Below are 14,372 nucleotides of genomic sequence, written 5' to 3'. Positions count from 1 at the left end.
GGTAGGGGCTGGAAAGGACCCCTGGAGATCATCCAGGCCATCCCCCCAGCCAAGGCAGGGGCACCTAGAGAAGGTCACACTCAGGAACACATCCAGATGGGTTTCAAATGTCTCCAGAGATGGAGACTCCATCACCTCTCTGGGCAGCCTGCTCCAGCACTCAGCACCCTTCCATTCCAGGAGTTCCTCCTCATGTTGGGATGGAATTTCTGATGTGCCACTTTGTGCCCCTTGCCCCTGTCCTGCAGGCAGACACCTCAGAGCTCCTGAATCTTTTGCTCATGCAAGTCTCAGGTTTGTAGGAGTTGCTTCCTCCTCTCCCTGCCAGATCTGCTGTCTCTGCCTCTGCAGCTGGCTACCAAGTGACTCCCAGAGATCTACCCTGACTCCAGGTGCCCAGTGCTGATCCTGAAGTAAACCAACACCCAAACACCACCCTGCTGCTGCTGCTGCTCCTGCAGCAGGCACAGTGAGGTCACCCTGGGGCTGTGACAGCCCTGCCTGAGCTCCCCCAGGGACCCTGCACACAAAGCAAGCTATGAACCCATGTGGTATCTGCAGCCTCAGCCACTCCCCACACTCAGGAGAACATCAACAGCAGCCTCCTGCTGCTGCATTCATTGGGGGAACACAAAAATGGTCAAGAGGTGACTGCTGGGGCTGGGATGAGAAGATCTTCAAAGGTCACTTCTGACCCAAACTGTTCTGTGATTCTGTTCTAAAGGTTTCATCAACATGAGGTCCTGCAAAGCTCTTAGGTGAGACTGTGCTGAGTTTGCAGATGACACTAACTTGGGTGGCAGTGGTGATCTGCTGGAGGGCAGGAAGGCTCTGCAGAGGGCCCTGGCCAGGCTGCATCCATGGCTGAGGCCAATGGGATGTGGTTCACCAAGGCCAAGGGCTGGGTCCTGCACCTGGGGCACACCAACCCCAGGAAGGCTCCAGGCTGGGGGCAGAGTGGCTGGAAAGTGCCCAGCAGGAAAGGCTCTGGGGGTGCTGGGTGCCAGCAGCTGGAGATGAGCCAGCAGTGCCCAGGTGGCCAAGGAGGTCACCAGCAGCCTGGGCTGGAGCAGCAGTGGTGTGGGCAGCAGGAGCAGGGCAGGGATTGTCCCCCAGTTCCCTCAGCTGCTCCTCCCCAGCCCTCTTCTCCAGACCCTTCCCCAGCTTGGTTACTTTTCTCTGGACCTGCTCCAGCCCTCAATGTCCTTCTGGGAGTGAGCAGCCCAAACCTGAGGTCTCCCCTCATGCTCCTCCTCTCCAGAAACACCAGAGGTTACCCCAGCAGATCCTCTCAGGAGACTGAGCTGTGTGCACCCAGTGCAGCTTGCTTTCCAGAGAGAAGCTGCAGGGTTCCATCTCTTACCTTACCCACCTTAAGGCTTTGAGCCAAGCTGGGAGCAGAGGCTTTATGTGGAAGAGCTGAAGGTGGACCAAGAGTTTCTCTCTGCCTAGAGCTTTCTTTTGGGTGGACAGTGCCTCGGTTTGTGGGCTAGCAACAGGAGGGGTAAGGAACACGGGTGCAGGGTGCTGGGAACCAGAGCAGCCGGGAAGAGAGGAGAGGAAACAGCCCCAGGCTGCTGCTGTGCAGGCAGCCCTGAGCTGCTGAGCCTCACACACCTGTTGCCATGAGGCTTCCTGCAGAAGCCACACTGCTTGCTGGGCACCCAGGCCTGCCTGCCGTCGGCAGTGGCGCAGGGCTGCTCTGGGCCCTCCCTCCGGACGCTGGCGATGTTGTCTGGGATGAACAGGGGAGGCTCATCCAGGGACAGGCTCCTGCTGCTCCTCCTCTGCCGAGGTTGCAGAACCTTCTCAGGTCTTCTGGGTCTGCTTTTGTCTCTGTCCTCTTCCTTCTGATGTTCCAGGACAGGAGAGTCTTTGGTGTCTGCCTCCTCCTTGGTGGCGCTGTTCGCTCTGGGCAGGGCTGCAGCTTGGTGCTTCTGGGGCTGGGCCGGCTTCTGAGCAGGGCTGGCAACGTGCAGGGGGTGCTGGGGGTCCCTCCCAGAGCCTTGATGGGTAGGGGATTTCTCAGTGGCCCTTTGAGCTGGGGCCTTCTGGGCTGGCCCAGGAGCTTGGCCTCGGGGTGCTTTCTTCAGCACGGTGTTGCTCTGCTTTTTAAGCCCTGGCAGGCAGCTCTTGGCCTTCAGACCTGGATCCGACTCCTTCTTCCTGACCTTAACTGGGTTGTTTTGGTGCCCCTCCTGCTCAGCTGCGTTCCTCTTCAGGCCTGCAGCAGGGGGACTGTGAAGAGCTGGGCCAGCAAGGCCAGCCCTGGTCCTGGACCGTGCAGGCTCTGCCTGGGCCGTGCCCAGTTTCTGGCGGGCAGCTGCAGGTGGCTGTGGCTTGGTCGGTGCTGCTGGCTTGTCCTGCCTGGGCCTGACGCCCCTCTCACACTTGGAGGAAGCACCACTTTGCTTCTCAGCATCCTGCAGTCGTGCTGCCTCGGGAGCCTCTGCTGCAGGGCTGGGCTGCTGCTGACCAGCTGGGCTGGGCTGCTCAGGAGCAGTGCTCTCCGAGCTGCTGTTTCCCGCCCCAGCGGCGGCCAGCTCTGTGCTTTTCGAGTCTTTCTGATCCAGCTCTGTGCTGTCCAGCAGCTCCTCTGCTGCAGGGGCAGATGTCTCCATGGCATCACCTGCAGGTTCTGCTCCATGTTCCCTCCCTGAGAGTGCCTTTTCCTCAGGAGCCCCCACGCTGTCTGAACCCAAGCTACAGTTAATGCCCTCAGCTCCGGAGCTGGACAGGTCTGGAAAGGGCTCAGAGACCTCACTTGGATCCACCCCAGCGGAGGGAGCCTCAGCTTCTCCAGTTCCCACACTTGGCTCATGCTCTTCTGGGTTCTTCTCCAGCCCCTCTGGCCTGTTCTCAGTCTTCTCCTCTGCAGAGATTTCAGAGCCCATTGGCTCACTCACATCACTGGCTTCATGCTGAACCGCAGTGCCCTCAGTGTCTGCGGGCCCTGAGCAGACAGGCTCAGCATGCCCAGGTCCAGCTGCAGCCTTTGTGACCTCCTTTGCTTCTCCAGGAGAGGAGGCTCCTGCTACATCAGTAGAGCCTAACTCTTGGGATGTTTCCTCAGCTTCTGCCTGCTCAAGGCTCTCATTGCCCTCTTTGGGAGCAGGAGGAGATTTGGTGTCACCCTGGGGTGCTGCTACTGCTGCTGCTGTCCCTTCCACCTGGCCTGACAGCCTCGTGCTGCGCCTGACCTCTCTGGGCTGCTCTGTCCTGGGGGCTGCAGCAGTCTCTGTGTCTTTGGCTGGACTCCTCTCTGCTTTCTGCCCAGCTTTTGGAGCAGCTCCACTCTTTGCAGAGGGTTTCTTGGTGCTGACAGGAGGGGCAAGGTTGGAGCGCTTGGCCAGGGTGCTCTGCCGCAGGCTGCGCACTGCCTCTGGGGAGGGAAGGAGGAAAGGGCTCAGCTGGGCCACAGCCAAGGACAAGACTCACACAGAACACACCTGACCCAGCCTGCCACCAGCACAAACAAGTTGCCTCCTACAGTGAAAAACCCAAAGGAAGGAAAAAAACCCAAACAACATAAACAAAACCCCAGACAAACAAACAACCACAAACAACAGCGGGGGGGAAAGCCCCAAAACAACAAAAACCAACCCAAAGGAGCAAACCAACCAACCAACCAACACAAACCACAAACAAGATTCCCCAAACCACCAAAACAACCCAAATCATCCACAGCAAACCAAACCCAAACCAACCCCCCTCCAAAAAAACCAAACCCAAACCAAACCCAACCCAACCAAACCCAAACCCCAACCAAATCCAAACCAAACCCAAACTAAATCCTAATCAATTCCAAACCAAACCGCAAACCAAATCCAAACCAAACCCAAACCAAATCCTAATCAAACCCAAACCAAACCCAATCCAAACCCTAACCAAATCCAAACCAAACCCTAATCAAACCCAAACCAAATCCTAATCAAACCCAAACCAAACCCAATCCAAACCCTAACCAAACCCAATCCAAACCCTAACCAAACCCAATCCAAACCCTAACCAAACCCTAATCAAACCCTAACCAAATCCAATCCAAACCCTAACCAAATCCTAATAAAACCCTAACCAAATCCAATCCAAACCCTAACCAAACCCTAATAAAACCCTAACCAAACCCAATCCAAACCCTAATCAAACCCTAACCAAATCCAATCCAAACCCTAACCAAACCCTAATAAAACCCTAACCAAACCCAATCCAAACCCTAACCAAACCCTAATAAAACCCTAACCAAATCCAATCCAAACCCTAACCAAACCCTAATAAAACCCTAACCAAACCCAATCCAAACCCTAACCAAACCCTAACCAAATCCAATCCAAACCCTAACCAAACCCTAATAAAACCCTAACCAAATCCAATCCAAACCCTAACCAAACCCTAATAAAACCCTAACCAAATCCAATCCAAACCCTAACCAAATCCTAATCAAACCCAATCCAAACCCAAACCAAATCCTAATCAAACCCAAACCAAATCCAAACCAAACCCAAACCAAATCCCAGCCCAAACTGAAACTAAATCCTAATCAGTTCCAAACCAAACCCAACCCAAACCCAAACCAAACCCAAACTAAATCCTAATCAAGTCCAAACCAAACCCAAACTAAATCCTAATCAAGTCCAAACCAAATCCCAACCAAACCAAATCCAACCCCAACCCATCTTGAATCACTAGGAGCTGACAGTGGAAACACAGAATGATAGAGGTTGGAAGGTGCCTCTGGAGCTCACCCAGTCCAACCCCCTGCCAGAGCAGGGCACCCAGGGCAGGGCACACAGAACACAGCCAGCTGGGGCTGCAAAGCCTCCACAGAAGGAGACTCCACAACCTCTCTGGGCAGCCTGCTCCAGGGCTCAGCACTCTGACAACAAAGAAGCCTCTCCTCATGCTGAGGTGGAACCTCCTGGCTTCCAGTTGGTGTCCACTGCCCCTTGTCCTGTCCCAGGACACCACTGACCAGAGCCTGGCCCCTTCTTGCCCCTCACCCCTCAGATATTTACAGGCATTGCTCAGATCCTCTCCAGGCTCTCAGCCCCAGGGCTCTCTCAGCCTTTCCTCCTCACAGCCTCCCCTGGACTCTCTCCACTGTCTCCCTGTCCCTCTGGAGCTGGGGAGCCCAGCACTGGCCACAATCCTGCAGCTGTGGTCCCAGCAGTGTGGAGATCATCCAGGTGCCAGCACATCAAGCCCTGTGTGATCACCTTGTGCCATCAAGCGTGGCGACTTCCTCGGGGAGGTGACTGCCGCCGCTTCCTCGGCACGGCTCCTCAGGGTCCTGTTGGGCAAAACAAGCTCATCATCATCAATGGTGTCACTGCCACTCTCCTGAACTCCTTCTTCATCCATAATACCATCAAGACCAAGAACTGGAGAAACAAAAACAAACAAACAAAGAGCCTAAACCTTAGCAGGTGCTGGTGAGCAGGAGAGGGGAAGGGGAAGGGGAGGGGAAGGCAAATTTGCCATCTCCAAACAACCCACAGGGGCAAAGTGAAGACAGGCAGGATGCAAAACTCCAAGGGAGGGATGGGGAGAAGCAGCCAAAGCTTCCCAGCTCTGCACACAGCCCTCAGAGCTGTGGGAGGGGACTCACAGGTGTGCTGGGTCTGTACCTGAGGAAGGTCCCCAGGCTCGGGGGATCAGCTGCTCCTCACTGCCCCTTCCCACCTCGGGGCAAGTGAAGGAAGGCAACCAGCAGAAAGAGCTGAGCCAGGGGTGCAAGGAGCTGGGACAAACCCACAGTGTGCACCCAGGAGGAATCTGAGACAACTCTGAAGGCCCAGCCCAGCTCACACATCTGCACCTCCAGCCCCTTCTGGCGGAGCTCTGAGTGCAGCATGCTGGAGGCCATGCAGGAGAGTCAAGCAAGCCCTGTCAACTGCTGTCCACAGAGGGCATGGCTTGGAAGGGATGCTCCAAGCTCATCTTGTCCAACCCCTGCAGGCAGAGCAGGCTGCCCAGGGACACAGCAAGGCTGAGCTTGAATGTCCCCAGGGATGGAGCCTCAACCACCTCCCTGGGCAGCCTGTGCCAGTGTCTGCCCACCCTCACTGTGCAGAACTTCCTCCTGATGCCCAACCTAACCCTGCCCTGCTCCAGCTCCAAACCCTTGCCATTTCCTTGAGCCCATTTCCTCTTTCCCTCTCATTGACTCTCATGAGGCTCTCCTCACACCACCTCTCCAGGTCCCTCTGGATGGCTCCCACCCTGTCCTTGAGTCCTATCAAGCAGACTGCTCAGCTTGGTGCCTCCTGCACAGCTGCAGTAACCTGAGAAGGATCCCGAGGTGGCTCCCTAATCAGAGTCACAATCAGAATCAGAATCAATAAGGTTGGAAAAGACCTCAAGGATCAAGTCCAACCTATCACCACAGACCTCCTGACTAACTAAACCATGGCACCAAGAGCCACGTCCAATCCCCTCTTGAACACCTCCAGGGATGGGGACTCCACCACCTCCCTGGGCAGCACATTCCAATGCCCAACAACTCTCTCTGTATAGAACTTTCTCCTCACCTCCAGCCTAAACTTCCCCTGGCACAGCTTGAGACTGTGTCCTCTTGTTCTGGTGCTGCTTGCCTGGCAGAAGAGACCAACCCCTTCCTGGCTACCTTTTAGGTAGTTGTAGAGGGCAATGAGGTCACCCCTGAGCCTCCTCTTCTCCAGGCTAAGCAACCCCAGCTCCCTCAGCCTCTCCCAGGGCTGTGCACCAGACCTCTCCCCAGTTCTGTTGCCCTTCTCTGGACACCTTCCAGCAACTCAACATCTTTCCTAACCTGAGGGGCCCAGAACTGGACACAGGACTCAAGGTGTGGCCTCAGCAGTGCTGAGCACAGGGCACAATGACCTCCCTGCTCCTGCTGGCCACACTATTCCTAATGCAGGCCAGGATGCCATTGGCCCTCTTGGCTGCCTGGGCACACTGCTGGCTCATATTCAGGTGGCTGTCGATCAGTACCCCCAGGTCCCTCTCTGTTTGGCAGCTCTCAGCCACTCTGACCCCAGCCTGTAGCTCTGCATGGGATTGCCGTAGCCAAAGTGCAGCACCTGGCACTTGGACTTGTTGAATGCCATCCCATTGGACTCTGCCCATCTGTCCAGTCAGTCGAGGTCCCTCTGCAGAGCCTTTCTACCCTCTGACTGACCAACATCTGCTCCTAACTTGGTGTCATCTGCAAACTTGTTGATGACTGACTCGACCCCCTCATCCAGATCATCAATGAAGATATTGATCAGGCTGGGGCCCAGCACTGATCCCTGGGGGACACCACTGGTGCCTGGCTGCCAGCTGGCTGTGGCACCATTCCCCACCACTCTCTGGGCTCAGCCTCCAGCCAGTTCCTCACCCAGCTCAGAGAGCTGCTGTCCAAGCCAGGGGCTGACAGTTTGGCCAGCAGTTTGCTGTGGGGGACAGTGTCAAAGGCCTTGCTGAGGTCCAGGCAGACCACATCCACAGCTTGCCCCACATCCACCAGGCAGTCACCTGGGCATAGAAGGAGATCAGGTTGGAGAAGCAGGACCTGCCCTTCCTAAATCCAGGTTGGCTGGACCTGAGCCCTTGGCCATCCTTCAGCCAGCAGCCCGGCCCCACCACGGCCTTCGCCAAAGCCTGGCCCCAACATAACTGCAGTGCTTCAGGAACAATGGGCAGCGATGAGCACAGCAAGTGACACCACTTGGAAGGGCTGAAGCCACACAAGGAGGAGCAATCGTGTCAGACGGGGCTGGAATCCCAGCCACAAGTACCTGGCAGGAAGAGCTGGAGGAAAACAGAACAAAAAGGAAGCAAAAAAAAGGGGAGGGAAACCCAAAAGCAAAAGCCCAGAAGGCAAAGGCCGAGCACAGGCACCAGAGCCTGCCCAGGCTGCAGCTCACAGCTGAGCCCCAAGCAGCCTCTGGGGAAGGGCAGCCTGGGCAGCAAGGGCACCCACAGGCTGCACCTCTGCATGCCCAGGAGCTGACACCACACCACATCCTGGTCTCCAGGCTGGTGACACATGGGTGTGATGGGTGACCACTAGATGGATAAGGAGCTGGCTTGATGGCAGCACCCAAAGAGTGGCTGTCAATGGCTCCATGTCCCAGTGGAGGCCAGGGACAAGCAGAGTCCCTCAGGGATCAGTCCTGGCACCAGGCTTGTTCAACATCTTTGTGGGTGCCATGGACAGTGGCATTGAGTGCACCCTCAGCAAGTTTGCTGATGACACCAAGCTGTGTGGGGCAGCAGACAGCTGGAGGGAAGGGAGGCCATCCAGAGGGACCTGGACAGGCTGGAGAGGTGGGCACAAGCCAACCTCAGGAGGTTCAACAAGACCAAGGGCAGGCTCCTGCAGCTGGGTCGAGGCAATCCCAGGCACAAATCCAGGCTGGGCAGGGACTGGCTGGAAAGCAGCCCTGAGGAGAGAGACTTGGGGGTGCTGGGGGAGGAGAAGCTCAACAGGAGCTCTCAGTGTGCACTTGCAGCCCACAAAGCCAATCAGATCCTGGGCTGCAGCAGGAGAAGTGTGGCCAGCAGGGCAAGGGAGGTGATTCTCCCCCTCTGCTCAGCTCTGGTGAGACCCCACCTGGAGTACTGCCTCCAGGTCTGGAGCCCCTATTACAAGAGGGATCTGGAGGTGCTGGAAGGTGTCCAGAGAAGGGCCAGGAGGATGAGCAGAGGGCTGGAGCACCTCTCCTGTGAGGACAGACTGAAGGAGTTGGGGCTGTTCAGTCTGGAGAAGAGAAGGCTCTGAGGTGACCTCATTGTGGCCTTCCAGTATCTGAAGGGGGCCTACAGGAAGGCTGGGGAGGGACTGCTCAGGATCTCAGGGAGTGATAGGACTAGGGGGAATGGAATGAAGCTGGAGGTGGGGAGATTCAGGCTGGAGGTGAGGAGGAAGTTCTTCCCCATGAGAGTGGTGAAGCCCTGGAATGGGTTGTCCAGGGAGGTGGTTGAGGCCCTGTCCCTGGAGGTGTTTAAGCCCAGGCTGGATGAGGCTCTGGCCAGGCTGATGTAGTGTGGGGTGTCCCTGCCCATGGCAGGGGGGTTGGAACTAGCTGATCCTTGTGGTCCCTTCCAACCCTGACTGATACTATGATACTATGACAGCAGAACTGGCAGGGGCTGGAAGGGACCAGCTGCTGGCACCCAGCACCCCCAGGGCCTGTCCTGCTGGCCACTTTCCAGCCACGCTGCCCCCAGCCTGGAGTGTTCACCAAAGCCACCAAAGTTCATTCTCTGACCTCCTGGTGGGAGCTGTCCTGAGCACTTGGCCTTGGCTCTCCCAATATGGAAGCAGCCCAGGGGAAAATGATGCAGATTTCAGTACAGCTTCCATCCACACAGCAGCTGAGATCACTCCACCAGGCACAGCTCAGCTCTTAGCACAGCACAGGCACAGCACCACAGACTGGCAGGGGTTGGAAGGTGCCTCTGGAGCTCACCCAGTCCAAGCCCCTGCCTAGAGCAGGACACCCAGGGCAGGGCACACAGAACACAGCCAGCTGGGGCTGGAAGGCCTCCAGAGAAGGAGACTCCACAACCTCTCTGGGTGGTGTGGAGTGGTGAAAGCAGGGCCATGATTTGGCTTTCTCTATCAGCTGCCCATGGCTAAAAGAGCAGCAGGAGCTTGGGGCTCAGGTGTCCCTGGTGTGGCTGGGACTAGAGAATGGATGCTGGACTGACAGGGTGGGGGGAGTCACAGAATCACTGAGTGGTAGAGGTGGAAGGGACCTCCAGAAATCATCAGGGCCAACCCCCTGCTCAAGAGGGGGCACACAGAGCACAGCCAGCTGGGGCTGCAAAGCCTCCAGAGAAGGAGAGTCCACAGCCTCTCTGGGCAGCCTGCTCCAGGGCTCAGCACCCTCACACCAAGGAACTTTCTCCTCCTGCTGAGGTGGAACCTCCTGGCTTCTAGTTGGTGTCCACTGCCCCTTGTCCTGTCCCAGGACACCACTGAGCAGAGCCTGGCCCCTTCTTGCCCCCCACCCCTCAGATATTTACAGGCATTGCTCAGATCCCCTCTCAGCCTTCTCCTCTCCAGGCTCTCAGCCCCAGGGCTCTCAGCCCTTCCTCACAGGAGAGATGCTCCAGGCCCTTCAGCATCCTCACAGCCTCCACCACTCTCTCCACTGTCTCCCTGTCCCTCCTGAGCCCAGCACTGGACACAACACTGCAGCTGTGGCCTCACCAGGGCACAGTGGGAGGTGAACCTCTCTGGACCTGCTGCTCACACTCTTCTTGATGCCTCCCAGACCCCACTGGCACTCTTGGCCACAGGACACATTGCTGGCTCTTGGGGAACCTGACCCCAGCACTCCCAGGCCCTTCTCCATGGAGCTGCTCCCCAACAGGTCCCCCCTCAGCTGTCCTGGTGCAGAGGTTGTCCCTCCCTAGGGGCAGGCCCCTGCCGTGGGTGAACCTCTGGAGTTTCTGGAGCTGGGGGCTTCCTGTTCCTCATTGTGTCTGAGCCTGAACTGCCAGCCCTGCATCTCCCACAGCAGCCCAGCAGAAAAGCTGGGTGCAGGCCATGCCTGGCAGCTCCTGCTGTGCTGAGCCAGCCCTGAGCTGGGTGTGGGGGGACACAGACTGATAGGGCACCAGCTGCAGCCACCTGATAATGCTGCTGCTGCACCCCCCAGCCACTGCCTGCTGGAGCTGCAGCCTGGGGCACATGGGCAGAGCTGGCAAAGAGAAGCTCTGTACTGCTCCTGCAGCCTTCACCTGCACCCAGGGGCCTGACAGTGCTCACTGGCCAAGGGGGAGAAGAGTGTGGCCAGCAGGCCAAGAGGGGTCACAGGATATCACAGAATCACCAGGGCTGGGAGAGACCTCAGAGATCATCAAGTCCAACCTGGCACCACAGACCTCATGACTACACCATGGCACCAAGTGCCACATCCAATCCCCTCTTGAACACCTCCAGGGATGGGGACTCCACCACCTCCCTGGGCAGCACATTCCAATGGCCAATCTCTCTCTGGGAAGAACTTTCTCCTCACCTCCAGCCTAAACCTCCCCTGGCACAGCTTGAGACTGTGTCCTCTTGTTCTGGTGCTGGATGCCTGGGAGAAGAGACCAACCCCCACCTGGCTACAACCTCCCTTCAGGGAGTTGTAGATAGCAAGAAGGTCTCCCCTGAGCCTCCTCTTCTCCAGGCTAAGCAACCCCAGCTCCCTCAGCCTCTCCTCACAGGGCTGTGCTCCAGACCCCTCCCCAGCCTTGTTGCCCTTCTCTGGACACCTTCTAGAGTCTCAATGTCCTTCTTAAACTGAGGGGCCCAGAACTGGTCCTGCTCCCTCCTCTACTCTGCACCCCAGTTCTGGGCTGCCCTGCTAGAAAACTACAACAAAACTCTTAGCATGGCCAACTGCAGAGCTGAAGCTCCATTGTATGATCTATCACCCCAAATACCCTCTCAAAAGTGATTATCCTGAGATGTGTTGGACATTACTACCCTTTCACTTCTTTCAACTGATGATATCTTCACTGAAACCAAGACCTCAGGTCCCCTGGCTCTGCCTAGTGCCTGGAATAGCAAGCTGCTCTCCATGAACAGCAGCTGCCCAGGGCTGCTCCTGCTGCATCTGAATGCCACACAAAGACCTTCTGTAGCCAGGCTCAGTTGGATGTGGTCCAGCAAGGCCAAGGGCTGGGTCCTGCCCTTGGACCATAACAACCCCAGGAAGGCTCCAGGCTGGGGGCAGAGTGGCTGGAAAGTGCCCAGCAGGAAAGGCCCTGGGGGTGCTGGGTGCCAGCAGCTGGAGATGAGCCAGGGGGTGCCCAGGGGGGCAAGGAGGCCACCAGCAGCCTGGCCTGGAGCAGCAATGGTGTGGGCAGCAGGAGCAGGGCAGGGATGGTGCCCCTGGAGCAGCAGTGGTGTGGGCAGCAGGAACAGGGCAGGGGTGGTGCCCCTGGAGCTGCAGTGGTGTGGGCAGCAGGAGCAGGGCAGGGATGGTGCCCCTGGAGCTGCAGTGGTGTGGGCAGCAGGAGCAGGGCAGGGATGGTGCCCCTGGAGCTGCAGTGGTGCGGGCAGCAGGAGCAGGGCAGGGATTGTGCCCCTGGGCTGGGCACTAGGGGAGGCCACAGCTTGAGTGCTCATCTAAGGCTCCCTGACCAAAACTGGGATGATTTGTATCACTCCCTGCAGTGCATCTCCATCCACACCAGGCCCACCAGCACCTACTGCCTGCTCACAGCTTCCACAGACACTTCCCAGCGTGGCAGCAGAGAGGCAAACAGAAAATGTTCAGCAGCACAACTCACCTGCTTCACCTCTCCAGCTCTGGCCACACTGCTCTGGATGCAGCCCAGGCTGCCATGGCCCTGCTCTGCTGCCAGTGCCCATGGCTGGCTCCTGCCCAGCTTCTCACCCCCCAGCACCCCAAATCGTTCTCTGCAGGGCTGCTCTCAATCTCATCACCCCCAGCTAGAATAGAATAGAATAGAATAGAATAGAATAGAATAGAATAGAATAGAATAGAATAGAATAGACCAGACCAGACCAGACCAGCTTGGAAGAGATCTTTGAGATCATCCAGTCCAACCTATCACCCAACACCATCTAATCAACTAAACCATGGCACCAAGTGCCTCAGCCAGGCTCTTCCTAAACACCTCCAGGGATCGTGACTCCACCACCTGCCCCTGGGCAATCAACCCAAGGCTCTTCCAGCATGTATGGATATCACAGCACCCAAAGCCAGCAGAGAGCCCCAGGTCCTTTACAGCTAACAGGAAAAAGGCAACTCAGTCACAGGCCTGGGCAGCAAACCTCACCTGCACCACTGCCACACCAAGGGACCTGCTGCTCTGGCTCACACCAGCTCCACTCCCACCACCCAGATGTCCCCTAGGTGCCATCAGTCCTCAAGGATTAACAAAGCTCTTCTGACAGGACAACACTTGGACTGCACAGCTTGGGAATGGCAGTGCAGCCACAGAGAGATCAGAGCCCCCCAGCAAACACATTCCCTGCCCTGCTCCTGCTGCCCACACCACTGCTGCTCCAGGCCAGGATGCTGGTGGCCTCCTTGCCCACCTGGGCACCCCCTGGCTCATCTCCAGCTGCTGGCACCCAGCACCCCCAGGGCCTGTCCTGCTGGCCACTTTCCAGCCACGCTGCCCCCAGCCTGGAGTGTTCACCAAAGCTACCAAAGTTCACTCTCTCATCTCCTGGTGGGAGCTGTCCTGAGCACTTGGCCTTGGCTCTCCCAATATGGAAGCACCCAGGGGAAAATGATGCAGATTTCAGTACAGCTTCCATCCACACAGCAGCTGAGATCTCTCCACCAGGCACAGCTCAGCTCTTAGCACAGCACAGGCACAGCACCACAGACTAACAGGGGCTGGAAGGTGCCTCTGGAGCTCACCCAGTCCAAGTCCCTGCCTAGAGCAGGACACCCAGGGCAGGGCACACAGAACACAGCCAGCTGGGGCTGGAAGCTCTCCAGAGAAGGAGACTCCACAACTTCTCTGGGCAGCCTGCTCCAGGGCTCAGCACCCTCACACCAAGGAACTTTCTCCTCCTGCTGAGGTGGAACCTCCTGGCTTCCAGTTGGTGTCCACTGCCCCTTGTCCTGTCCCAGGACACCACTGAGCAGAGCCTGGCCCCTTCTTGCCCCCCACCCCTGAGATATTTACAGACATTGCTCAGATCCCCTCTCAGCCTTCTCCTCTCCAGGCTCAGCACCCCCAGGGCTCTCAGCCCTTCCTGCTCACAGAGATGCTCCAGGCCCTTCAGCATCCTCACAGTCTCCCCTGGCCTCTCTCTTCAGTAGATCCCTGTTCCTCTGGAGCTGGGGAGCCCAGCACTGGACACAGTACTCCAGGAGTGACCTCAGCTGGGCAAAGTAGAGAACTTCCCTTGCCCTGCTGCCCACACTGTGCTTGATGCTCCCCAGGAGCCCATTGGCCTTCCTGGCCAGGAGGGCACAGAGCAGAGCAAGCCATGGTGTTAGAGAGATGCCAGGTGACTACCATCCCTTAGAGCAGAGCAAGCCATGGTGTTAGAGAGATGCCAGGTGTCTACCATCCCTTAGAGCAGAGCAAGCCATGGTGTTAGAGAGATGCCAGGTGTCTACCACCCCTTAGAGCAGAGCAAGCCATGGTGTTAGAGAGATGCCAGGTGTCTACCACCCCTTAGAGCAGAGCAAGCCATGGTGTTAGAGAGATGCCAGGTATCTACCACCCCGTAGAGCAGAGCAAGCCATGGTGTTAGAGAGATGCCAGGTATCTACCACCCCTTAGAGCAGAGCAAGCCATGGTGTTACAGAGATGCCAGGTGTCTACCACCCCTTACCTTCACCTGCAGCATTCCCACCACTCAGGGCTGTTGGCAGCCAGAGTGACAGAGCAGAGCTGCAGCAGTGACACAGTGGGTT

The 14,372-nt window shown here is 57.3% G+C and overlaps 1 protein-coding gene across 6 annotated transcripts in view; it reads right to left on the bottom strand.

Moving 5' to 3' along the window:
• PHF3 (PHD finger protein 3) overlaps positions 1–14,372 on the bottom strand; it is a 43,150-nt gene that overhangs the window by 27,352 nt on the left and 1,426 nt on the right. For 3 of the 6 annotated variants that reach the window (XM_068153434.1, XM_068153432.1, XM_068153430.1), the window contains exons 2-3: positions 5,214–5,378; positions 1,618–3,382 (exon numbers count right to left, since the gene is read on the bottom strand). In XM_068153434.1, coding sequence (XP_068009535.1) covers positions 1,618–3,382; positions 5,214–5,358 — 1,910 coding nt within the window. In that variant the 5' untranslated portion in view covers positions 5,359–5,378. Of the gene's footprint in view, positions 1–1,617; positions 3,383–5,213; positions 5,379–12,255; positions 12,522–14,290; positions 14,364–14,372 lie in introns of those variants that run through there. The other 3 variants (XM_068153431.1, XM_068153429.1, XM_068153433.1) reach the window with 3 other exon arrangements.

Source organism: Melanerpes formicivorus, unplaced genomic scaffold (assembly GCF_026170545.1).
Source record: "Melanerpes formicivorus ecotype bairdi unplaced genomic scaffold, bMelFor1.0.p_v2 SCAF_26, whole genome shotgun sequence".
Lineage (NCBI taxonomy): Eukaryota > Metazoa > Chordata > Aves > Piciformes > Picidae > Melanerpes > Melanerpes formicivorus.
This window is presented reverse-complemented; position numbering and strand designations above follow the sequence as displayed.